This window comes from Poecilia reticulata, chromosome 17 (genome assembly GCF_904066995.2).
Source record: "Poecilia reticulata chromosome 17, P_reticulata-male-v2, whole genome shotgun sequence".
Classification (NCBI taxonomy): domain Eukaryota; kingdom Metazoa; phylum Chordata; class Actinopteri; order Cyprinodontiformes; family Poeciliidae; genus Poecilia; species Poecilia reticulata.
The window spans coordinates 7,040,574-7,067,995 of record NC_088846.1 but is presented as its reverse complement, the minus strand read 5'-3'; the positions used below and the strand labels follow the sequence as shown (position 1 = coordinate 7,067,995).

Here is a 27,422-nt window from a genome sequence, read left to right as displayed (position 1 = left end):
CCCTCTCATGTCCCTCAATTATTTCTCGTCTCATCTTTTATTTTTTTACTCTTACAACACTAATCTGATTCAGCATTCTCATTTTCATTTTTATATGTCCTTTAATCCGACTCCCCACTGATTTCCATGCAGTGATTTACATTTCCTTTTTCCGCTCTTTTTCCTCTCATGCCTTTTCTCTTCCTGTTCTGCTTTTTTTTTTCGTCAACAGGGGTGTTATTCGTGTGGATGTGAACCTTCAGGATGTGGATATTGACCAGTGTTCCAGCAGTGGCTGGTTTGCCGGGACTCATCGCTGTAATCTCACCAGCATGGAGGTCAGTGTCTGCAAAACAAAAAGTTGGAGGGCTTCTTTGTTTTACATTTTCTTGCTACAATGTAGCTTTGGTTGTGTGCTTAGATAATTGAATATTTCAGCAAAACTTTTCACATGCGGATACTGAAACCTAACTTAGCATAGACTTGCTTTTTTTGGAAAAAAAAAAAATGCTAGTCACTGAAAAATTCAAGATAGCTGCCGTGATCATCAAAGAAAATATATCTTTTTGTTAAATTTGCCAATATTTGCTACATATGAATATTTTTGGTGTCGAATCAAACATTATTCAACCCATAGAAGTCATATTTACTGATACTTTTATAATTGTTCACGATGGCCAGTGGCCACCATGGTTGTCATGGAGAAATAACTTTGCACTAACATCACATGTCGGATGAATGTGTTTGGTGTCAAATCATTGCTTGCATATTTTGAACCATATAAATTATATGTATTTTCTTGACTTTTTGCTCCCATTGTCTGGTGGACATTTTTCAAAATGACCACAATGATTGCAACGGAGAACATACGTTTGCAATAGAATCGTAAAAAAATTTGGTTCACTAACCACTAATGGGCTAAATAAAAATCTTATCCATGCTCAACAGCTACACACATAAAATAAATGATCAGAAACTGATGCTAAATCCCTAAACACATAAAATTAGCAGAAGTCGGTAACGCTAAGTCGGTAAACATAAAAAATAAGCTCCGCTAATGCTAAATTGCTAAACACATCAAAATATTAGAAGAAGCTAATGCTAACTGCTAAGATGTCTATTTCTGTGTCACACATATATCCATCTCCTTCCAGCTGGTGACTGGTGTGACACTTGCAAAAAGGAAAGCTCTCAGTTTCTGCTTTTGCTACATATTATTCCTTTAAAGCTGTATGAATAGAATGACCACAGTCAAAAACATATGTGGCATAAAATTTATCCAAATGATGAAAATGGGCAGCTTTTTATGTCAATAATTGGTTTAAAAGGCTCGAATTGTAGCAATCTTGATAAATGGCTGTCACTCTGAAATTCAATTGTCAAATGGGAAATATAAAAAAAATACAACCGTAGGAGTAATCATGCTAGTTTTTATGCTTGTATCGACAGTTGAAATACTTTTACAGTAACATGCTGCACCTTTTTGTCCTGTTGAAGCCTGGCTTTTCTGCAGGATGTAACAGAAACATCCTGTATTCAGTTTTCTCTACCTTCAAATCACTTCTAATGGCTTTGCACAAATGACGTCTGAAGTACCAATGTAAAAGATCGCTTGAATACAAATTCACGGCACACCTTTTAGATTTTTTTTTTATCAGGGAATATAAATACATTTAGGCACTTTGAGCCAGGTCAATTTGTCATAATGTTGGATCTTTTTTTTTAATTCATGCTCAGTCATTTTTGTTCAAGACACCTTGAACATGATGCTTTGAATCAGAAAAGTCCAATATATTGAGCAAAAGCTTAAAAAGGACATTTTATTGTAGCTTTATTTTTTCTTTTTGCTTCACACCACTTTGCTCACTTTGAGAGCACCAGCTGAAAGAGGAAAGCCATCATTCTGCTCACGTAAAATGTGAAACCATGAAAGGCTGGGTAGGGTGGAGGCTTTAAAGAGCTTTAAGATGTGCTCCTGAAATATTTTAATAATCAACACCGTGCTTTGATTTCATCAAGAAGGTGCTTTTCTGACATAATGTTCTCTAAAAGGTGCTTCACTAGAGTGTGTGCCCTGTTTTCTCCCTAACCCCACTTAAGAAACTAACAAAATATCAAGTTAAAAGTTGTGATGTCTTAATAAGTCACCACCTGAATTAATTATTTTTGGCATACACAGAGCCGATATGGGCATGAACGTTTTTTTCATTTGATCACATTACAAAAGCAAACAAAATGTGTTTTATTGGCATTTTATTTGACAGTATAAAGCAAAATGAGGCATCATAGTGAAGTGGGAGGGTCAATTCTATTCATTTTATTTTAATAGCGCCAATTTGCAAAAAATAATAAAATAAAAAATGATAAAAAAATAATAAAACTTAGCCTAATTAAAAGAGCAGAATGTATAAAAACACTATTCAGTATCTGGAATAAAACCAACGCCAGGTATAATCCTGAACACACCATCCCTGTTGTGAAATCTGGTGGTGGCAGCATCATGTTGTGGGTATGCTTTTTTGTCTGACAGGGTCAGGGATAACATGTGGTCAGATTTGGTGTGATGAAGACCACAGCCAGATACAAGATTTTCTTCCGGGCTGCAATGAATGTTTTTGAACAAAGTATTTCATGTGTTAGAGTGGCCTAGTCAAAGACCAGATCAAAATAAAATTCTGAATCTTTAGGAGGATTTGAGAATTGATGGTCACAAATGATTACCATCTGATCTGACTGAGCTATTTTCTAAATCAGAATGAACAACATTTCCGCCTCTGGATGTGCAAAGCTGGCAGACAGGGCCGGACTTAAAGCAATGTGAGCCCCTGGGCCAGAGCCAGTATTGAGTTTTGGTGCCTTGTGCACTAAGGAAAAATAATTTTACTGATGCAGAATACAGGTAGTCCTGTACATCAGCATATAGAAATAGGTAGCCAATAACTCCGTGTTGTCACTATAACATTATAATTTTCAAATATTTAGATATTGTTTATATTAGTACAAATCCCAAAAAATATTAATAAAACTCACATAATTTGCACTCAGTAGTATTATACTAAGTCAAATATTTGCATATATATATATATATATATATATATATATATATATAAAATAAAAAAATTCCCTTCTCACCCTCCGCGGGTGGTCTGTTTCATCCTCTGAGCTCGGGTCCTCTACCAGAGGCCTGGGAGCTTGAGGGTTCAAAATGTATTGTATATATTTGTTCTTGTTCCGAGCAGGCATATATATATATATATATATATATATATATATATATATATATATATATATATATATATATATATATATATATATATATATATATATATATATATATATGTGTCTGGTCTACCACAGCAGACAAGACCCAAGGTGTAGGTTGTGCAAGGAGGCCCCTGAGACAGTCCAGCACATAATAGCAGGGTGCAAGATGCTGGCAGGGAAAGCGTACATGGAACGACATAACCAAGTGGCGGGCATAGTGTACAGGAACATCTGTGCAGAATATGGACTGGAAGCCCCGAGATCAAAGTGGGGAACACCCCCAAAAGTGGTGGAGAATGACCGAGCTAAGATCCTGTGGGACTTCCAGATCCAGACAGACAAGATGGTAATGGCGAACCAACCGGACATTGTGGTGGTGGATAAAGAACAGAGCAAAGCCGTTGTGGTGGATGTAGCAATACCAAGTGACTACAACATCAGAAAAAAGGAGCATGAGAAATTGGAGAAATACCAGGGCCTCAGGGAGGAACTGGAAAAGACCTGGAAGGTGAAGACCACAGTGGTGCCTGTGGTCATCGGGGCCCTCGGGGCAGTCACCCCCAAACTGGAGCAGTGGCTCAAACAGATCCCAGGAACAACATCAGACATCTCAGTCCAAAAATGTGCAGTTCTAGGCACAGCCAAGATACTGCGCAGAACCCTCAAGCTCCCAGGCCTCTGGTAGAGGACCCGAGCTCAGAGGATGAAACAGACCACCCGCGGAGGGTGAGAGGGGAATTTTTTTTATTTTATTTATATATATATATATATATATATATATATATATATATATATATATATATATATATATATATATATATATATATAAATACATCTTTGGCCCCAACCCCAAAAACCGGGGCTCTGGGCTACTGCTCTTGTAAACCCCTTCTATAGCCTGATCCAGCTGGCAGAGACATTACCCAGAGAAAGACCAGAATATGTGATTACATACCAGAATCGGTGATTACATTGATTTTTTTCTAATGAATGTAATCTATTGATTACATTCATTTTTGTCTCACTGAGTGAGACTCAATACAAAATGACACACTTTTTCAGACTTTGATAATCGGAAAGATCATAGAAATACCTATAAAATACATTAAAATGTCTCACTACCCGACTATTTGAAAAAACCCTGAGGTATGAATACTGTCACAGGGCGCTGGACGTAGACGGCCCCTCCATGGGGGTTACGATGAAGAACATGTGTTGTCGAGGAGGGCTGGTGTAAATAAGAGCCGCTATCAGCGTAACTGCTGAGCTGGAACCAGCGGCAGGCATCCATCACGTTTCGCCACATTGACTGATGACAGAGCGGCGTAGTGGGGGAGATGGATGTGCATGTTTGGCGTGCTGGAGGAGTGGCTCCAGGCTCTTTATATGCGAGCGGATTCACCCTCACCTTCGCCGCAGTGTGTCTGTAGCACAACGCTGGTTCTGCATGGGGAGAGGGGCTGTGCAGGCATGTCGCTGGCATTAGGATGTATAATACATGCAGCGCAATGGATTGCAGAGAGATGAATAATTAACCACGTTCGTGGTATGTGGACCCCCCACGTACCCATGTTTATATGTAGTTAGACGGTAGATGGGAGGGTTTTTTAATGTTTGACCCCCTGCATTGTTTCAATTTTTATAACCCACTCTCAGCTGGTGGCAGCTGTCTGCTTTAATATGACGGGTGCTGCTTCTCCTGCACAGATGGTGCTTCTGTTTGTATAGCATCTTCTGTTCTCATCACACTGAGGGCAAAAAAGGCTTTATTTTCTTATTATTCTTTTTCTTTTCTCCAAACCCTTCTGAGTAGCACATTGCATTCAGCAAAGAAGAAATAATAGACACCTTATCTCAAAATCTCATAGTGACGTTTTTTTTGTAACTATGACAAAAGGTGTCTATTTTTTTGCTTTGGTAAATGCAACAAGCACAGCTCATATTTATTCAAGCCACAAGTACAGGTTGTGTTTCCTGTCGGCTTACATACACTGAAAAAAAAGCAGCTTTAACTTAAAAAAATGCATTAATTGGTCATGAGTAATTGAATAAAGTTAATCAAATTTACTTTTTGCGTTTAAAGTTAATAAATTAACTTGAATAAACTTAATTTGATTCCTTGTGTCTTATTTAAACAATTTTCTCTTTGTTTGGTGGAGGTTAATAAATGTAAATATTACCAAAAGGTTTATTTATTTTTGTAATTTAGTACAAAAAAGACACTCATATATTCATTCTGAACAGTGATATGACTTTCAGCTGATAAAAGCCTCAAATTTAGCCTCTCATATGTGAGAATTGTTTTTACTGTTGCAATACGGCATGTTTTTTTAATTCTAGATTATCACTGCCTGGAATTTTTAGATTATCAGCTAAATTAACCAATATAAGTACTTGAAATATGTTACTGTGTGTGTAATGGATAATTTCGTTTTTAATTGAATGAGCTTTTCGACAGCATTCTGAGTTTCTGAGATGCATCTCTATTTGTGAGTCGTTTTTCAAAAAACTAAATCGTGCTTCTCCAAATGTGAATATAAAAATCTTTAGATGATTTCAGTTTCAAATGGTGTTCAATGAGTGTAACATTCACTAACGTTTTCCGATTACCACTTTAGAAAACACGATCAAACATGAACAGAAAATGAAACCCCCAAAAACCTGGAGAATTACAACCAGATTCATATTCACTCAGTAAGCAATGAGAGCAACAAGTGTTTCTGGTATCTAGCCAATTAGTCCACACCAGATGTTCGCTGTGTTTAAACAGCCAGATGATGATGGTTTTAAAGTGGGAGCAGAAAGTAGTATTTGTTTTGCTGCTCTAACAGCGTCCTCTTGGCTGACAGTGGCAGAAACATCTGGAAGAAACCAGCATAATAAATAGAACCGGACAAGATGGTCAGTTTAGTAGAGACTGGAAAGAAATGGGAGATTAAATTGGAAGATCACAAATGTTACATCACACAACAAAGAGCTCTTTAAAGCTGGTTACTGCCACTCAGTAAGGCTTTTGCTTTTCTCTTTTGAAGCAAAAGAGAAAGGTCCAGGCTTTTATTTCTTCCCATGTCTTTACATTTTGACTCCAGCTCTCCCTCTGTGCTTCACTGCTTCCATTTCTTTCTTCAGCTTGTTCGCTGCTTTGTGTGATCAATCGCTGAGTTCTGCCGCTTAGCCAGCTTATTACCCATACTTTAATGTGGTGTTTTGGGACCTTACCAGCGTTTTCCTATTGCAATCCAAGCCTGAACAGTCCAGTTGTTTCCTTAAGAGTTTTTTTTTTTTTTTTGCTAAAACAGTCTGTCAGCAGACCACAGGCGCACATAAGCCAGATCATTTCAAAGCTTTGCTATCTACGTTTTTTTTTTTGGGGGGGGGGCGGGGTGGTTTTGGGAAATGAGCTGTGGAAAATCAATGTGAGGCTCATTGCCTTCTCTCCAGCAGCACAAACATACCCCGAGGCTCAGTGGAAGAGAAACATCATAATGAGATTTTACTAATGTGAAGGAGCCTCATGTGATCTCCAGAATTCGCTGCTCTTCCTCTCAGAGCTGACATTGCCCAGTGCGATGGCCGCAGTACATTTAACTTGAAATTCTGTTTTTAGCAACATGTTTGGTGAAGATGTTGCTTTCCTAAACCAGCTATGGACTGGAAAGCTTTCACAATGTGCTGCTTTGTAAGTCTTCCCTGTGTAAAGTATTAAATTTGGCTCCTTTTCGGTCCATATGTACGTTTAAAGGTAGCTTTTGCTACTCAGCAGTCATTTATTTTATCACCTGCACTGACTCTTAGGCATCGGCTCCAAAACATACATTTCCATGCCACGGCCTCCCAAACACCATTAGCCTCTGGCTGGGGACCCTCTTTGCAAACCCACAGACAATGCTATGAAATATGTAAAGACACACTCACTTATTCCTAACCTTTATTCACAAAACCTGTCTTATAATTTTAACTTATATTTCACAATTATGATTGAAAATCAGATTAGATTTTATGATTAAAAAAGGTTGTTAAAGATTAATGACTGAAAAAGATATTGGATTAAATTCTTTTTTTTCGTCTCATCTTCCTTCCAACTTTCTGAGGCCCCACTAAAACGTCCTAGTGGACTCCAAGGGGTCCCCGGCCCTCACTTTGAAAAACACTGCCTTAGTTGACGTTCACCCAGCAGGCAAATGCGACCCAAATCCGTTTTTCCTTCGGCAATTTTCGACCCATGTCTCACTTTTTCACTGTACTGCTGTTCTTTAGGCTAAAAGTCTTTCAACAAAAAGACGCTGTAATAATGCTTAAGTCTTTGGTGTGCAGTATTTCCTAAAAAGTGGTATTTTTTGACTGTCATAAGGAGTAAATGTGTGTCTTGATTATTTAGTTTATTTAGTTTATGTTGAGATGAATGTTGTTTCATTCAGCAGTCAGTGATATCTTGCATATTAAATAGACTTTTAACTTTTTAATAGTGGCTGCACAGTGGCACAGTTGGTAGAGCTGTTGCCTTGCAGCAAGAAGGCTCTGGGTTCGATTCCCGGCCTGGGGTCTTTCTGCATGGAGTTTGCATGTTCTCCCTGTGCATGCGTGGGTTTTCTCCGGGTACTCCGGTTTCCTCCCACAGTCCAAAAACATGACTGTCAGGTTAATTGGCCTCTCCAAATTGCCCCTATGTGTGAGTGTGTGTGTGGATGGTTGTTTGTCCTGTGTGTCTCTGTGTTGCCCTACGACAGACTGGCGACCTGTCCAGGGTGTACCCCGCCTCTCGCCCGAAACGTTAGCTGGAGATAGGCACCAGCAACCCTCCCGACCCCACTAAGGGACAAGGGTGCGAGAACATGGATGGACGATGCACATTGCAAATGAACATGCAACATATCCAGATATTGGCACCACTAATACAGATTTTCCTTTATTTTTCCTTTTTGCATTATCGTAATCTTCCCTACAGTAAACTATATTCTATAGCCAAATTTTTATGTGTGTTTATATATATATATATATATTTAAAGCCTTTACCTGCAGATTCTAGTTTTGGTCAATACTAATAAGAAGTATAATACGAGGATATATGAACCATCACGGAAAGTACTTCTTCTATCTTTTTGTCTTTAAGTGGTAATGAATTATTTGTATTGTAAGTGGCGGAGGAGAAGTCACACAGAATATTACTAGTAAAAAAGACAAATGACAGCATAGTGAGCATATTAAGCCTACAATATAGTAGGAACTAAAGTTAGAATCATTTCTAAAGAAGAAGTCTCTATGGAGACTTCTTTTTTGGGATAATGTAGAACCTTTCCTCAACCAGGGCATATTTCTTCAAAAATAAGCTGCCTGCTTTTCCAAATCCTGCTCATCCCAAAACAGCTCATGAGGTTAAAATGTAGCAACTTTACTGTAACACGTTCAGCCTTCCTGTTCCAGTCTGTGTTGCTCTCTCCCAGCCTGACTGAACCGCAGAGATGTAGTGTGACTGGCAGAAAATCCAGTTTCCTTTAAAAAAACTTCTTACAAATCTGTGCTTCTGATTTTGTTTTGAAACGCTGCACATTATTTAGAAATTAGCTGACCCTTTGTCTCCTTCCCACACTTAACAGATTCCAACTCGACCATTGTTTTTGTCGTGATCTTTTAGTTCTTAGGTATGGTTCTATCCCTGCAAAAAAAAAAAACAAAAAAGGATCAGATTTTTGATTTTAAGCTGACTCTGATCTCAGTTATTCTCCAGAAAAATAATTTCTACAAATAGCAGCTACGAAGTATGCCACATACAAAATAATCCACCAAAAACATGTACTATTGTTTGCTAGTGTCATCAAAAAAAATGTCCATTAGCAAAAACACAGATTTCTATTTATCACATTCATATTAATTATAAAACTCGACATACTTCCACTGTTAGCTCCTGTGAATGTCAGCTGTACGGTAGGAAGACGGCACTAAAAAGCTCAGAGCTCGACGCTCTCCATTCCCATGATGCTCCGTGATTTAACCTTTACTCCCCGAACCGCCACCATCATTTTGGGTCGTCTTGTGCAGCTTTCCAGTCGGGTCATCGTTCTCCGTCTTCCTGGTCTGTTTCGCGTTGTGCCCAGATACAGAGGGAACAGGAAGGAAGGTAGTATGTGTCACCGTGAACCAAATACAAGACCTCATGCATTATGGATGTAGTCAGTCGTAGGGGGAAGATTCTTACATAAGAATCCGCTGCTTATATAATTAGACGCAAGGATGATGATTGGTGTGGGGGATTTTTGACTTGATGCATCTTAGTAGGTTTATGTAATTTTTTTTCTGTCTTATGTGAGTGTCTCAGAGTAGTACTGAGTAGTCTCTCAGTCTTCATGTGTGGTGTTTTTTTTGCAGCCGGTCTTGTGAAACGTGCCGATGGAGATAACGGGACTTCAAAGCCAGAGCTCTGCTAATGAGCGTAAAATGCTGCCACAGCCACAGAGGGTTACCCCTCCGTCTCTTCCCCTGGCCCTCTGTTTACGTTTAGGTGTTTTTCTTCTTCTCCTCCTTTTATTGGCCTTCTCTAAACGCCGTCTGCTTCCATATTTTTATTTTTATTTTTACCTCTCAAAGCCTCGCTTCTTATCTGAGAATCAAATTTCTTGGAGCAAATCAACTCCTCTGAGGGATAAATAAAGACCAGAAGGAGCTTATCACCCCATCTGCTAACATAGCATCAACTCTCTTCTGCCAGCTTTGCACATGAAATAGTCACATGAACTGCAAGCGATTGTTATGTAATCGGTATTCGTCATTCTTTTTCATTTCCTATCCTGAACCTGTGAGCTCAGCTTATTGTCGATAACAGAAAGAGAAAGATCGATCATTGCTGCTCAGCTTACTTTAACAAGGTTGCTGGGACTTGAAAACAAAAACTTTAGGCAATTTGTTGTTGAAATTCAACAACATTGTGCTGGGAAATAAGTAGATGTTGCTTTACTTTGACTAGTTTGGTTCCGTTTTGAAACAAGAACGGATGACGATCTAAGAAAAAGTCAATTTAAAACATGAATATAGTGATGAAAATAACTATTTAGTCCCCATCTGGCAAAGTAAAGTAAATTAAAGTTAAGCAAAGCAAAGTCTTTGTTGTCATTGTACATTTCACAAGCACAACCAAACTGGACCACAGTTCTCTCCTCATTGGAATTATGTCAGATATAATCAATAAATACCAAAAACAAAAATAAATAATAAACTTTCTGTCAAACAAATAAAAGTCTTTTATAATGTCTTCTTTCTAATAAAGAAGGAGAGGGAGAATATCAACCAAACATCAGTGAAAAAAATTACAGAGTCATTTCTTTCCACCGTTGGCGGTGATGAGGGACATCATGATGAGTTGATGACAACTGGCAATAAATTTTACAATCTTGTGGAGGAATTATGTCCCACACGTCTTGCCAGAGTCGCTTAAATTCAGCTACTTTAGAAGACTCTAGAGCACAGACGTTCTGTTTTAGGTCACTGCGTCACAATCCCATTTATGTCCAGACTACCGCCAGGCAACGACGGTTAGCCAATCTTTGCTCCGCTGGGCGACAAAAGTGTGTTTTTAGAGCCATTTTTCATTCTTATCATCTCAGCCATCAGTAGCATTTACATTCAAAGCTGCACCAAACTGCAGCAAACTGCTGAAACTTAATTACCGTCCCATTTCATTTTAGAGTTTAACTGTCCTCGGCAGCATATTGAAGGATGGATTCTCTGTCGGGGAATGCAGGGCGTATGGTGACAGTTTGACACGACTTAACTATGGTACCATTTAAAAGTATTGCTAATTATTGCTACATCCTTAGAAAACAGGATTCATTTGATAGTATAATTGCTTTGAATACATTGTTTCAGTGATAATATGGCCTTTGTTTTAGACTGATCCGCAATCTAGTTAATTTATAAAGATATATGACCATTTGGCTGCTTCATTCACAAATAAGGCACGATTTCAGCACAGAACAAGAATAAAATTGTAGTTATTAATGCATTTTTATGTTGATGTACAAATGATGAAGCATCCTCGACATCACAAAAAACTCACTCTCTGGGCAGAGCGAGAAAAGTGGACAGAATCTCTGCATTTATCTGTGCAACATCTAAACAGCTGCAGCTCTGCTCAAAAGCTTATATACACTCATCACAGGCGTGGCTGCCTTTTATTTGGAGCACTTAAAAAAGTAACCTGAACCTGTCAGTCTCAAAGGACTGAATATACTGCCCAAAACTGCAAGGGTTTCTTTCTTAAGAGGCGGTCATTAGCAAAAATACAGCAGCTACCACTTTACTTCTTACTTCTTATTTTAATTATAATTATCATTAGTTCAAAGAGTTTTATGTAAGAAGAAGTTTTCTAAATCAATGAAATCAGCTTTACTGGCTGAGATTAGCTGTTGCCCTGCATGAATTATAAGCATGAAAACTCACAACGCCAAGACAGTATAAAGTAAATGTGTGTATAACACACATTCAAGCATACAAATTGAAATAGAATATGGATATTTAAAACCATAGAAACAGACAATAATTGTCAGTACTACCAGGATTTACTGAGGTCACTTGGGCTAGGGTGCAGGCACAAACACAGCATGGTTAATTTTGGTATAATTTTCAAGTTTGATGGAGGGAATCTAGTTTCTCAAGAAAAGAGGTAAAGGTGCCCAAATTTTATAAATGTTTTTTGGATTGATACTCTAATGCAAAATTTGATCTTTTCTAGCTTCAGGAACAGGTTCAGATCTTTCAGCCATACAGGAGATTTGGTTCGTGGGCGTTATGGTTTCCACGCCAGTAAGATTCTTCTTGAAAAGTCCAGCACATTTTTAAATTCACGTGTCGTACATATTCCCTCCCCTAGAGCTCCAAATATTGTCAAACCAGCTCTGGGTTTGATGCTTTCAAAATTGACAGAAATCGGCAGAGGCCTACCTGGACAAGCTGAATACCTTTTGGAGAAAAGTTTTTTTTTTTTTACTGACATGCTTGAGCTGAATGACGAGAAAAATGTTCAAAGGAGTCAAAGTGAGGCCTTAAAACCACTGTCAATCACAGCTGTGGCAAGAATATTGATTGGATGGAGAAATACCTCCAAACTCTTAAGCTTAACCTCAGTCAACAACAAAAGTTGGAACAAAGAATGGCCCAGCAGAACAATGATCACAAATATAAACCAAACTTGTTACTAAAAGCAAGACAAAACCTCAACATGGCCACTATCAGAGATGCTTATACGGATGAAGTGAGTTATACCTGTAGCTTCATTTAGATTGCAGCACATTCCAGTTTTGGGTCTAAATGTTGCTACCAGTATTTTATTTTGTTAATGTTCATTTATTTCTTTGCTGTTTTTAAATGTACATATAAAACCCAGAAGAGTATGTCAAATCTAGCATTTCCCCCCACCAATCTACTGGTAATCCTTAGTTAGGCTGAAGTAGAAGGAGAAATGTGTGTGAGTAAGAGAGTCACAGTCACCAAGGAGGTTTCATGCCCCATAAACATACACTATTCACTTTGTAATCTAACGCCTGCAGCTTAATGACTGCCAATGAAAGACTGTTAACTCTATAGCAGCCGTCAGATCTTTACTGAGAGAGACCCCCCAGTTCAGCGCCGTGTGAAGAGCTGCAGGGACCGCCCAGCCAGATATCTGCAGCCCATCTCATAAGTTTTAAAATCCTACATAAGTTTAACTAGGGCAGGGCGATATATCGACTTAATCTGTTAATCAAATTTTCTGTTTTTGAAGATTTAATTTTTGGGAAATGTGTTTTTTTTTTTGTTTTTTTTTATCACCAATCCACTGCTTGGGTTTCAGTAATTCAGAGTGATGTCGGCACACCCAGTACCTAACGTCTTGCTTTAAAATCATGTCTAATAGTTTGTATTTATTTGGACTTTGAATTCAGGTCAACTCCTAGAAGGGATGATTGAAATATAAACAAAAATATTTTCTGTCATTTGTAATTTAAAAAGAAAGGAGAAAGAAAAAAAACCCATCTATTTTAAATTGGAATGAAAAAATATCAGAGATTTTATTTTTAGGCTACATCGCCCAGCACTCGGTTTAACATTTCTTTTTTTTTTAAAGATTTTATTAGCTCCAGTGGTCTTTATGTGATAGGAAAATGGAAAATAGGAGAAGGGGGAAGACATGCAGGAAAGGTCGCCAGGCCAGGAATCAAACCTGTGTCAGCTGCATCGAGGACTAAGGCCTCGATGCCTTACTTCTTAGTCCTTAGTGTGCTATGAAGGGTTAGCACAACCCTTCATATGTGGGTTGTGCTAAAACCCACACGTGTGCTAAACATGTGCTAAACCCCTGCGCCACCACAGCATCCTCATTTTAATATTTCACTCATGACATGTTTTTCTGGCAACTCATTTCGTTGGAACATCTTTTAAAATCAGTTCAAAATTACAACCCAAAATGTGTAAAAACTAACAACATGACTAGGATAGGAAGCCCAGCATCTTGAGTCATTATCTTAAACCTGCACAAACTGGAATTACAAAAATAAATTTGCTTAATTGAAAAAACTCATGTTTTTGCACTAGAATGAGGTAGTTTTGGGGCTGCATCAAAATATGTGTATCTTGCAAAACTACAACAGAAACATTTTTCTGCATCACTCAAGTCACATGATCAACAACCGGCCGTTACTGCAGTCAGAAAACACGAAGAAAACAACAGGAACTGGAAGGATGGCGCCGTATTTTTTAACAACTTATCGCGTGAACACACTTATTAAACTGATTTATAATACTGGAAACACTGCAATTGCAAAAATATGTTTTTTTCAACATTAGTGGAATATTGTCAAAGTTTTGTGCACATTTGTAATGAAAGCTCAGCTGGAGATACTCTGGACAGACCAAGGTCTTCTGTCCTCCGGTGTTTCAGTGCTCAGTAGACTCTCTGTGAAACAACAGCAGGCGGCTTCCTGTACCCTGGAGACGGAGTGATTGTAATGCTTTTAGGGTTTATTGCTTCCAGTGTATTTATAGATCTCCAAAGGGTGCCGCTCTCATTCTCTGCCTCTTTTTCTTTCTTGCTAGCCACCACCTATAGTGTCATGTTCACAACTTCATGTCCAATTGCTTGGTGAGGAATATTTTCAAAAACAGGCACGTCAGACTGCCAAGCACACATAAAGGTGTTCTATAATAAATGTAAAGATGGTTTATTTTTTCAATTACAGATTGCTTCTGGCCAAAGAAACAAGATATCTTACAATATTTATTACACTTCCAACATGAGAAACCCACTGGTGTGTTTTTTCAGGGCCCTGTAAAAATTTGTGGCCGTTTCTTGAGTAAGATTTAAAGTGCTATAATTTTACTTGAGCAGTAAGGACGGATGATCAAATCTGCTGTAAAGTTGAATTTTACCTTTGCAGCCATTAAACTCTATGGTGTTTAATCAAACAGGTTGCTCTAGCTAAAGCTACACTTTATCTGACTTTGATTTATCTGCTTTGATCATTTCTTCAAGTATTTCCAACATCTGACGTTGCACTTTTAGTTTGTCTCTGGAATACAGAATCTATATTTTTTGCTGTATGACAGCTGTACGTTGCTGTGGCGTCCATAACTCTCCTTTTGATGTGTTGGCTGTTTTCCTCTGCTTAAAAAGCTTTGACATAATTTACAACATAAGAAAAATATTACTGTAAAATTATTAATTATTATTATTGTTGGTGGTTATAGAGTCTTACAGCTGCTGGTAAGAAGGATCTGTGGTAACGCTTATTTGTGCACCTAGGATGATTGTCACCGAAGAAGCTCTACTTTATGATAGGTTTCTCTAGTCACTTCCTCTCAGCTGTTTGAAAACAATTTGAAGAAAATAATACAATGTTCTTTTGAGGTTATTCTTTTGGAATTTAGCAAATAGAAATAATTTTGGCAAACCAACTGACCTAAAATAGGAAAACTTTAGTTTAACTTAAAACAGTGAGAAAATAAAGGTTACTTTTCCTTTTTTCTTTTTTTATGATGTATGTAGACATCTGGTTCAAATGTAGTAATTAAGTGAAGATCATAAGATCATGACCTTCCTAAAATGATGACCTAAATGATTTTCTTCCCAAAAGTTTTTTTTGGGATTTTGGGGAAAAAGCAAAACAAAGCAAAAAAAAAAAAAAAAAAAAAAAAGCAAAAAACCCCCCCACTATTCTTAGTGGCAAAGATGATTCAGGCAAAAAAAAAAAAAAATCACTTTTGGTAAAACTGACTTTGGCCACTATTTTAGAAAGGTGACAATATGTTTGGAATCCATAAAATTGCATTGTTTTCAACTTGTATTGCTAATAGAACTGATATTAATCACCACAAAGAACACTATTTTAGCATTTCCCCCCGAAAACCCGCTACGTCTGGTGGTAGTGAGTGCTAGGGCAGTTCACCAGCGGCTACAAGCTGCAAAAATTTGGAGGTGCATGAGCAGGTATCATAATTTGGAAATAACAACCCGTGAGGCTAAAAACCCTATCTAAAGTATACAAATGACGCTCATCCTGGTGGGGTGGTAAGTAAAGTCTGGTGGCCCGCCAGGCTTATAATACACCGAAATCCTGCTATTTCTTTGGTTTGGTGTCATTCCCAGCTCCACGTTGCCACTTCAGACGTAAATAAGTGGCCACTTGGTCTGGGTTCAGGTCTGAAGTTGTGTCCATTGCTGGTTTGAAAGTTTGTGATTCTCTTGTCATCTTTTTTATTATCTGTTGTGTTTTTTTAACCACCATGCAAAGACAAAGTCAAATTCTCACCTGCATTTATAGACAATAGAGATTATTTATTATTATTATTATTATTATTATTATTATTATTATTATTATTATTATTATTATTATTATTATTATTATTATTATTATTATTGTTATTTGCTTCAGTTTATTCTGAGAGATATTCAAACTTTCTCCACTGCAGTTCCTTCTGAGTACTTGTTGTTCATAGCAACCACCCTACCTTTTCACTGCTACCGCCACAACAAAATTGGCTGAGGTGAGTTTGGTGGAGTAGATGACAGGTGGTGACATTAGGCTGTAACGGCCAAGGTCAACCTGCAAACAGCCCAGGTCATTTTATGCAGCAGAGATGCAGGAGGATGATTCATCAGGCCATGTTTCTACAAAGGAAAATATAGCTCCTTCTCTTTAGCAATAATTTGTGTGGTCCTTATGGAGCTGTTGAGATTCTCAACTTGAGAATAAATAATTTTGTGTTTCCCTTCTATCTCTGTTAGCTAGTTGCTACGCTAAAGCTAAAAGAAATAACATGTTAGGAAACACCCTCAAAGATAAGATTGCAGGATACTAGGAGAAAGGGAACGCTCCCTTTGGGGTGTAACTTAGGAAGAAGCTGACAAAGGGGATCACAACCCCTTCTTGGGGGCCATTTTGTCTTGCTACCTCTTAAAGGTAGCATGTGAAATGGACCGGCTGAATTTTGGTATTAATAAATGGAATTCATGAATTCAACTCACTGACTCTTCTGTAAGCTCAAACAACAAGAACTCAGCATGGAGAACGATTAATTCTCCACACAGCCCAGAGACTTTGTAATATACAAAAAAGTCTGTCTTCTCACTTGGACTTTGAGAGATCTTCAGTGGCTGACTGTTTTCTCTTATAAATAATGGAAGTGAACAGGAGAAGTACTTGTTCAGATTTAAGTAAACAGGTCATCATGAAAAGCTCAGCTTTCATTTCTGAAATATAGAGTTTCCTTTATGGGGGAAAAAAATCAACCTGATTGCTTTTATATTGTACAAATATATCAAGTATTTTAGCTTTTTCTGAATGCCCTGAACTCTGTCAAACTAGGTGATTGCAGCAAATGTAACCCTAACCATTCTCTGAAATGAAAATGCTCCTCTCACCTTGAACCTGCTGTAATCCATCAACCTGAGATGTGTCGAACAACTGTTTCATTGCCCTTTCATACTTGCTAAGAAAAAAAAAACAGTCTGGCCTTGGTACTGCTTAATTCCTGCCCTTTACAAGTGCCTCTTTGTGGGTTGCTACATGGTTAATTGGGTTTTCTGCTGGAAAGACGACAGTGGAGGAACCACACTTGAGCCGACAGTGGAGAGCCAAAGGTTGAATTAATCTGAGTGAAAGCGCACTTCTTAAAGTGTGACGTTCGTGCTTTCTGTATTTCATTTGTATTTGTGTTTGGAAAACCAATTTCAGATATCTGTGTTTGTAGCAAGTAGTTTGAGTGCAAAAAAAAAGAAAGAAGGAGAGAAAAAAAGTGATAGTGTTTCCTTGGAAGCATGGGGCGCAATAAAGTCTTAAAATAAACCTCGTATATCATTTTTTGCCCACCCCAGAATCCCTGGGCATATCTTATTAATGAGTCCTCTCTTTCTTTGAAGTAAGCGGAAGATGATGTTCATAATAAATTCTGGTGTGCTTCTCTGAGTCGTCCTCAGATACGTTCTCAATTAGAAAATATGTTTATTTTTGAAGTGATTTTTAGAATAGCACTGAAGACAATCTTTTAGTTTCAGTATCACTTATCAGACGGAGTCCTGTGCTAGTGTTGCTCCAACAACACTCGCTTTGAAGTCGAAGGAAATTGGAAATTTCACTCAGAGGCTAACATACAGTTTGAATTCAGCTGAATTGCTGAAACTTTGTTGTAAGCTAAAGATGCCATGTGTTTTGCACCCAAGGTTTCTTCTTGTAGCTTTCATTCAGCTCTTTCTCCCAGTTACCTCAAACATCTCGGTGAGATTAAGATCTGCACTTTCACTCAGACTTTGTCTTTCTTAATTCTCATCCATCTCTTTTAAATCTTGTAAAGTCCTTGATGAATTTACTGGTACGTTTTTGGGTTGCTGTCACGTTGCAGGATCCTGCTCTCCTTCAGATTAGATTTTTTTGAGGTGATTTTACATTTTTCCTAAAATGCACCCACATTCAGTAGAATCCTGCTGCAGCAAATCATCTCCATACCATGCCACTCCCACCTCCGTGCTTCAATCCCAGTCTAAGATTATTTTCCCGAACTGCTTTATGTGGTTTCTGCAACACACGTCTTCTTCATGCCTAAATAATAAAATTTTAGAATCAAATTTTTAAAGAACATTTTCACAGAATTTCTATTTGTTTTACTATTTCTTCAAAATCCACATGTCACAACATATAGACATTTTAGGGTGTCCTTTTTTTCACAACTGTTTATGACAACATCACCTTTTTGGCAACTTGATACATGACATTTAGTTTGTCTCTCACCATCACTGAATCCATCGTCACTTTCACCCAGCTTGAAGATTTACCCTTTTGACACCGTTTACCCGCTGACAATGTGAAAATATTACTAATATGCTAACGAGAAGATAAAAAAAGTTTTTTCATATATATACACACACAACACTAAGACATGGCGTCAGGTTCTGATTGGATTGTTTTAATTGCTCATCTTTCCGCAGATTACCCGTCTCATATCATAGTGTCACAACAGGGTGACAGTTTTAACAAATACGTCAAAAACAGATTTTTGTCAAATGAAATGCACCATTTAAGAACATTCATTGAAAAATGCTTAATAAATTATTCAGTCATGGTACTTTGTCATGCAGGCCCCCTGTTTTTTTCTGTACTGTGTGCAAATGTGTTGATGTTTACGATCCAGATGGTCAGCGAGCTTGTGCAGCTCCCCCGGTTGTCGACTCAAGCCGGAATTTTTACTGCCGCACTAAAAATCTGCAAACAACCCCTAATTCCTAATTTAGATATTAATTAGTTTCCCGGTTCCTTGGCAAAGCCCAGTGATTTCCCCTGATGTCGGGCATGTTTGCAAGCGGGGCGTCTGCAGCATTTGCTCTGCAGAGGAGAGTGTAGAAGATGTAGGAGAATCAATAACATGCCTGAAACAAGCTCTCATTACTGAGACTAAACACTGCAGTGGGAAAAAAGATCACAATCATCAGCGTGGACGGGGCTTTGATTATTCAGTGTTATGTGCGATATGTGGCGCCCTTTGTTGTCAAGTGTAGATTTTTCACTTCATTGAGAAGAGAGAACGCTTGCAGCCTGCATTGTATGGGTAGATTCCCACTGTTTTTGCTTTTTTTTGTAACAAAATAATGAATTATGGCATTAAACACATTTTCATATTAGACAAAACTTAACGGAGAAAATCCAAAAATCTGCTTTTAAACAGTTATTTCATTTGCTAAAGGAAAACAGTTATCCAAACCAACATGGTCTTTGAGAAAAAGAAACATTTTTCTTCATTATTCAATCATAAATCAACTGTAATTAGGCAAATTTTTGGTCCAGTTTCACCTCTGACCTTTGGAAGAGGAATAGGGCCACTGAAAAAATTTAAATGTGACTTTTGATCTCATAAGATTAAACTGAGAATTGTGAGAAAAAAGTATTTTTTTTTCAGTGACCCTAATCCTCTTCCATACTGATTTGTAAATTTAACAACAAAAAATAAACCTTTCTAAAATCATAAAGCCACCTAAATTATCTTAAAAAGTAACATTTTATGTCCCGGATCTAAGAATAGAGCAGAAGAAATATCATTGACTAATATCTTTATTATTATCTGTTGTTATTGTCATGTGTTAGGTGACAAAGTTATTCCTAATCCATTCAGACTCATTGAATCACAATGAGACAATTTTCAAACCTTTCTAACACTTGAAGTTGCCAAGTTTCTTCTTCCCTCCACTATACGTAGCATCCAGACCCAAGAACGACGCTGTTAGTGAGCGATGACAAAAATAATCCACACTCTGATATTTCACTGGACTACCTTCAGATTTAGTTATGTCGTCCATCCACCCTGTAACCATTACGTTAACCTTATGCTCTGTCCAGAGTTGCCTTTGTTTTACATCTACATGTTGTAGAGATGATGGGACAGTCATACCGCTACGGACCGACTCTCTCCAGTAATTTTTATGGGGTTAAGGATCGGGCTGTGGTGGATAATCCATGTGTGAAAGTCACGTCCAAAGCTCCTTGACCGCTCCTGCACAATTTAAGCTCGATGACTCCTTGCATTAACATCTGCAGATATGCCTGTAGATGTCAGCGAGGAAGACGTTCACTGATGGAGTTGAATTTTATCCAAGTAGTCAGCTGATGCTTCGAGGTCATAATGTTGCAGAAGAGCTGACCAACCCCTGATCACAACCATGCTTAATTTGTCATTTTAAATGACAACCAATAGAAAACCGCACAAACATCAAACAATATGATATGTTGTAAGGCTGCAGATATTTTAACAAGCAATTAATTTATTGATTATTCTGATGATTATCAGATAAAAATGATTGCCTAAAATGCAATAACAGTATTTTCTTGGTGAGTTTGAACCAAATGAAGCTAAATCTGTGACTTGAGGAGTTTTGGCTGAAAAATATTTACAAATGCATCTTAAATTCAGACTACATATGTATTTTGTACAGTTTTGACTGCTTTGACGTGTTGTGTTTTTTTCCAGCAAATGATCTTTTTTGACTCTGTATACTACAAATAAATGATAAATCAATTACTAAGTTAGTTAACAATTATTTTTAATAATCAATTCATGACGATTAATCCGATTAATTGTTTTAACCCTTGTTTTGTTTAGCACTTCTACTTATTGCTTTTATGAAGACTGGTTGCTGTATACATTTTCTGTATTTAATCTGGACTGTACTTGGATAACTATGTTCCTCCATTGTGGAAAAGCACATTAAAGAAGGCGCTGATCTTTAAATCAGGAACACTTAGACGCTGAGTGGATTCGTTCTTCTCCTCTCTCCGGCGGCATATAGAGGACTGGCTCAGTCAGAGAGGTAAATCGCTTGTTTCTCGCATCCAAACTTGCTCAAGGCCGAGATGAGAGCACACAGTCATCCAAACAGCAGACATGCAGCAAACCAGCATTCTGCTTGAGGCTGCTGCACAGAGGCAGCACTACTGCATAAAGGGCACGGATTGCCAACCTTCTTATCAGAACGCCAGATCAGTAACCATCGCCCCAGACTAACCCTCATCCCTGCTCCCTCCCTTTCTCATGATCTCCAAACACAGCCATGCTCATTTTGATCCGCTGCGTTTCTCTCTCTGTCTTTGTTCTTGCAGTGCACTCCTGTTGGCGGCCATGGATTTGTGCTGGACAAGTACAAGTGCCAGTGCAGGAAAGGATTTTACCATCCGAGCCGAGTGGCGCTCAATGGCTTTAAAAGTAGGTTACAGTTCTCATTGTATTATAAAAATAAAGAATAATTATAATAATAATAATAAAAAACTGCTTTGTGCAATTTGCCAGATCAAAAGACTGAGTGTAACTCACAGAATAGAAACACAACCCTCCTTTATAGCTGACAGGTATACCCTTTATCTGATGTTCTTTTCAAAGCTTAAAGTGTGTGCTCGGCTTCTACAGCTGGAAAACCTCAAAGTCCTAAAAGGATTGTGACTTTGGTTTCTTTGGTATTGTACTACGAGTTGGTCTGGACTCTCAAAGGGGAATAAGTGACTTTTAACTCAAACCTCGTCCACCATATTCCCTGTTACAACCACAACCTTCATGTCCTTAATTTTGTCAGTACAATGATTCTTGACTCTATTTTGTGGCGCTGAATTTTATGTATATTTATATATCAAATGTTTAATTAGAATTTTATTTATTTAAAAAAATAGAAAACCTAATGTCCTTTTACTCCCACTTGACAGTCATGAGTTATTTGTGATCTACAGCATTTAATTCCATAGAAAATCTTATAACTTTGTGTGTTTTAATGTGACTAAATGTGGAAAAAATCTATCTCAGTGGGTTAAAATTTTGTTCCCTGTCACTGTCTGACGTTAAGTCAAACTAAACCTTTCCTGTTTTACTTTGACTACAACTTACAAAATCTATTGCTAAAAAATGAGAGACAATTAGATTAAAATGATAACTTTATGGTGACCACCCCAAATTATTGTAACTTCCTGGCTGTTTGTATTTTTCATATAATTGTTTTTTTTTAGAATGTTGGGTTTTCTGCCGTATCAAAATTGGTTTATTTTCCAAAATGGCAATGGAAACAATTTTTTTGCATCACACAGTCACATGATCAGCAGCCAAATGTTGTCAATGGCGGAAAGATGACAGGAAGTGGTAGGAGGATTATGATGGCGCTTGTTTTTTAATTACTTATGGCGTGAACAAACTTATTTACGTGTGATTTTAATTGCGTTTTTTAATCAAATGCAAAAGTGTGTGTACTTTGTTTTTTACATCTGAGGAATGTTAAAGTTTTGTGCACATTTATAGTGAAAAAGCTGCTTTTGAGGCGTTGCCTTAACACTAGACGTAACCTCAGTTTGATTCAAATGTTGCTAATTAACCTATCATAAACTTACTATGTTATCTTGGTGTTCTGAGGATTTGGAAATAATGAAAAAGAAAATTATTACATTTGACTACCTTCTGAAGCAGAAGTGATAAAATGTTGACCCAGTAAATTTCTGAGCATCATAACATTTAGCAAATAGAGGTAATGAAACCTCAAACAGGAAAAGTTTAATTTAATATTGGATACTGAGAGAAAACAAAACACTGTGTAAGACCAATGACGCAAAAAGTGGGTACGCAGCGCATGCAACGCATAGGGGCGCAGCACCAGAGGGGGCGTCAAAACCCCGTCTGGAGGGGGCGACGCGCCGATGATGTTTTTCCTTACACTTCAGCGCGCCTTTCGCTCCTTCACTTCGTGCACATAACCAGGTAAATGTAGCGAGTTACGATACATGAAGGGTAAAACTCTTCACGTATCGTCGTCTCAGGGGGGAGGATAGAACGAGCGTATGCTTTCTACGCTCCTTCAACCTGACGCACCTTCCTTTGGGGGGGAGAGGGGGCATTTATGTTTTCGCATCCACCTGAATAATGTGTAGTTGCGCCCCTGTGTAAGACTGTGTGTAAATATCTGGTTTTACTTGTGTTTGTTTTATACACCTGACTGCCCATCTGTGCTGTAGTGGGTCAAAAAGTCGCCTTGCCAATGTGAAAATTTTTGCTACTAGTGGGAAAATCCACAAGTAAATTTTTATTTAAACATTTGCAATAATTTAAGTCTTTTTATATGCTGTATGTTAATATCTGATTTCAGCTGCGCACACACACACTGCACTGTGAAAACTAATCAAATTTGTCCTGAATTATGCTTTGCATTCTAACATCTTCATTCTAACAAGCTGACTGAGAGCGAGGCCGTGCGGTCGGGCAGAAAGGTTGGCCCTGGCCGTTCTGATTGGTTCACACTCCTGACTCCAACATGCAGCGGCGATGGGAGGTTAATATGCTAAGCCGAAGTTTATTATAATGCCTCTTGATGAGGCGAGTAGTCAAGAGACTCCTTGTGGGAAGACAGTCGTTTTCCAAACCCCCATGCAGGCCGTCTATTTGGTCACAGCTGATAGCAACGTTGATTTTCCTGCCTGAAACCTGAGTTTTATTCTTTGCAAAAGAAAAAAAGTAGATCAAAGTGGGAACAGGTTTTATGTTGTTCCCTGGCAACAAGCTGAAAGAAACGCGGTGTGCCTATGGATAACCTTCCCTCAGTCTTTCTTTGCAATGTCCTGAAAGTTAGAGTTCATTTAAAGGGATAGTATTATTTAAGATCGACTTATTTTAGCTTTACATCATGTTGTAATGTTATTCTCTCATCAAAAACATACCTGGAGTCTTGCCTTGATTCTTTCATGCATGTTTTAGAAAACCTTTAATCTCCATGGCAACCATTCAGCTGTGCAAAACGTGTGTGTGGACCTAGCTCCACCTACAAGGATGTAGCTTCGGTTTCAGGCAGTAGAGGAGCCATGTTGAGACGACTTCCTGGAGGCGGAGTTTCAGAAAGAGTAGGAGTCTCTTAAAGAGACAGAGGCTCAATTAAATTTCAAGGCAATAAATTAAAAACTCAAATTTCTTTTCAATCAATCAAATTTTATTTGTATAGCACATTTCAGCAGCAAGGTATTTCAAAGTGCTTTACATAATTAAAATAAAAACAGCATGTGACATTAAATAAACAGTGAGAAAGAGAAAGAGATTTTGAAAAAAAAAAAAGATTAAAAAAGATAAAACCCGCACCCCTTTTAGGACTTCAGTTAAATGTCGTTTAACTGGGACTCTAACCCTCTGGGACTTTAGTCAAAATATTTGAGCCATATTTGATATATATAGCATTTTTATAACAACTGAAAGTAACAAAGTTACTTGGTTGTGCTATAAAATGCCACTATGTGGCTGGAAGACACACAATGCAGCCCTTTGAAAACATTGCTGATTAAAGTTGAGCTCAGCAGATCTTTAGATTAAGAATGAAAATGATGTTTTTGACATAATTCAGCTTCTTCACTGACTTCTGTCTTAAATTTACCGGAACATCTTATCATGGAGATATAACTCAGTCAGTTTTATCATGTTTTTTTTAGTAGTTAGACGTTCAGTTGAGGACAGAGCTGCTTGGTGCTTTTCTCTCAAGTCTCGTTTGCTCTGTGTGTTTTCCATTTCTGTCTTTTAATGACTTTCTCTTGTATTTTCTGGTCTCCTTGAGTCCCTTGTGAGTTCTTATCCTTCCTTATTGTGCTTTTCTTTTAGACATTGCCTTGACGCTGGCTTTAAATTATTTCCTGTAATCGCTTTGGTCCCCGTGTCTGTATTTCATACATCATCCTGCCATTTGTCAGCTTGGCTGTTCATCACCTCTGTCATTGCACGCATATGAGGTCTCACTGTTTCTTAAACATTTATCAGGTAGCTTTTGGAATTTCTCTTTGATTTTTTTCCCCTTTTTTCGATTCACTTTAAAGCACTCACTGCTAGCATAATTGCAAAATGACAAAATGTCAGGACCCATTTACCAGATTGTTTGATAGCAGAAGGCAAGACTTTTCCATTTCTTTTAGCTTTTTACCAATACACTCCTGCAGAAGAACCACAGTTTTATACTCCCAGGAGTCTGAAGCTCCAGTTCTTAAGAACAGGTGTCCTGCAACTCTAAGAACATCTCTCCTTCAACACATCTGTCAAATAATGATGTCATTAGCAGGACTCTGGAGAACTTGACAGATGGCTATGTAATTTAGCCATCTGATTCAGGTGTGTTAGACCCAGGAACACATCTAAAAGTTGCAGGGCAGCTGACCTTAAGGGCTGATTTGTGAACAGATGTTTGCTGCTGGTATTGCTAGCATGCTCAACAGGATTACTGCACCAAAGCTACGTTCACACAGCAGGTCCTGATGCTGTTCCTGAGTATGGGTGGCAACAGAAGTGAGTCAGTGACAAAAACGAATGTTTTTGCCCAACTGGCGATAAATTTGCACTTGCCCATAATAGACGCAGAAAAGCTTTTATATTTTCACACAAACACACGTGCCTTTAGATGTCAAATACTGAGGTCAGAATGTAAACAGGATAGGGTGCTGAAATTTTCTGGCTATACTCAGGACTATTTCCATTTCCAGTGCACATTTTCCAAACATACCTCTACTGTTTACACAACTGCTTTCTTATTCTTCCATTGATTAAATATCACCTGAAATGTCTCATTGTTTTTCTGGGCTAGACCTAAATTATTTTCATTGGCTGAAAATCCTTTTTGTGCAAAAAAATAAAAAACTAAATTATAGATAGGGCAGTTTTCTATATCTGATATTCACATACAGATCGCAGCTGGCACAAATTAAACTCTCTGAAAAGACGAGCGCTAGAGATAAACAATCTCATCGATTTGCAGCAAAAATGGTGCCAATTTTTCATTATGATTACCTTCTGCCCTCTCCTTTACAAAAGTCTTAGACTCAGTCGGGCTCTCTGCAAGAATCAAATCACTTTGTTAAATTAATAAATTGTCTCTTGCAAAAAAAAAACTGAACCAATGGTATTGATTATGTCTGGATGTTTAACACATTCTCGTGGAGCAATTCTCTGCCAGAGTTACAGTGGGACTTCTTGGATCAGGATCAGTTTTATAAATGTTTTTTCTGCATCTTTAAGTGTTCTTTATTAAATCTACGAGTTCAAAATACTCATCGATGATGATGTTAAATTCAACAGTATTGTCTGCAGGTAGAGCTAATTAACAAATTAAAAAATGACAGGTGCTGGTTTGAGAAAGCTTATTAAAAGCAACGGGATGACGAGGACAGTTTCATCATGTTTTATCCTCTTTTCATTCATTGTAACCTTGTCTGCTTAATTAAAAACGGAGCTCTTTTAATCATCGCCCAGGGCTCTAGGACTTATTGGGCTAATGATTTTTAATCTCCTAAACTGATAAACCGAGCAGTTAGAAGAAGTCACAGTGGAATGAGAATAAACGCACTAATAATTCTTGAAAATCCAACTGTATATTAGCCATGAGACATGGTAGAATACGAACCTCATTAGCATGTGTGAAGTAAAGCTGTCGAGATTTAAAGGAAATGATCAATGTGTCCTCCATCCCTCAGACCGGGAGCACAGCTCCTACAGAGACGAGACGTCTGACATGTCCAACAAGTGTCTGCCGTGCAGAGAGGGCTGCAAGTACTGCCAAGACGACACCCCCTGCCTGGTGCAGGAGGACGGCGGACTGCGGCTCGCTGTGGCCTCCTTCCAGGGTCTGTGCATGATGCTGGACCTGGCAAGCATGTTGGTGGTTTACCACTTCAGGAGGAACAAGGTGAGAGGGACAGTGGGGAAGAACGCTGGAAGTTCACTTTGATTCATAATGCAACTCTTTTGGGCTGTGAATGGTTACATTGGAAAGTGCTTTGGAGTCTTCAGACTTGATAAACGCTATACAAGTGGAGATCATTTACACTTTCGCTTTTTTCACTTGTTTCAGACGTTGCTTTGGGTTATTTAGCTAAATTTAGATGCAGTCAAAGATCAGACTTTGGGTTTACAACTAGAAGCTCCATGATCAAAGTTTGATATGCCAGTTATGATTAAAGTAAATTCGGATTTGTTTGTTTCCTAGCCTTCCTGCATTGAGTTGCATTAATTATTTATATTAGGAGCAGATGAACGTCAAGAGCAATCATAGACAATAGAATAAAGAGTTCACATTTCAAATTATTTTTACAATATTATCTTAGTGATTGGCATGATTCACATTAGTCTGGTAAAAAACAGCGGCCTTGTTCTATGTTCTGCTTCATCTAGAGCAGGGGTGTCAAACT

General features: G+C 38.1%; 1 protein-coding gene across 1 annotated transcript in view; it reads left to right on the top strand.

Moving 5' to 3' along the window:
- The window catches only part of gpr158b (G protein-coupled receptor 158b), an 80,532-nt gene that overhangs the window by 9,791 nt on the left and 43,319 nt on the right, over nt 1-27,422 (top strand). Inside the window, exons 2-4 of the mRNA XM_008433114.3 lie at nt 212-317; nt 21,348-21,450; nt 26,709-26,920. Coding sequence (XP_008431336.2) covers nt 212-317; nt 21,348-21,450; nt 26,709-26,920 — 421 coding nt within the window. The remainder of the gene's footprint in view (nt 1-211; nt 318-21,347; nt 21,451-26,708; nt 26,921-27,422) is intronic.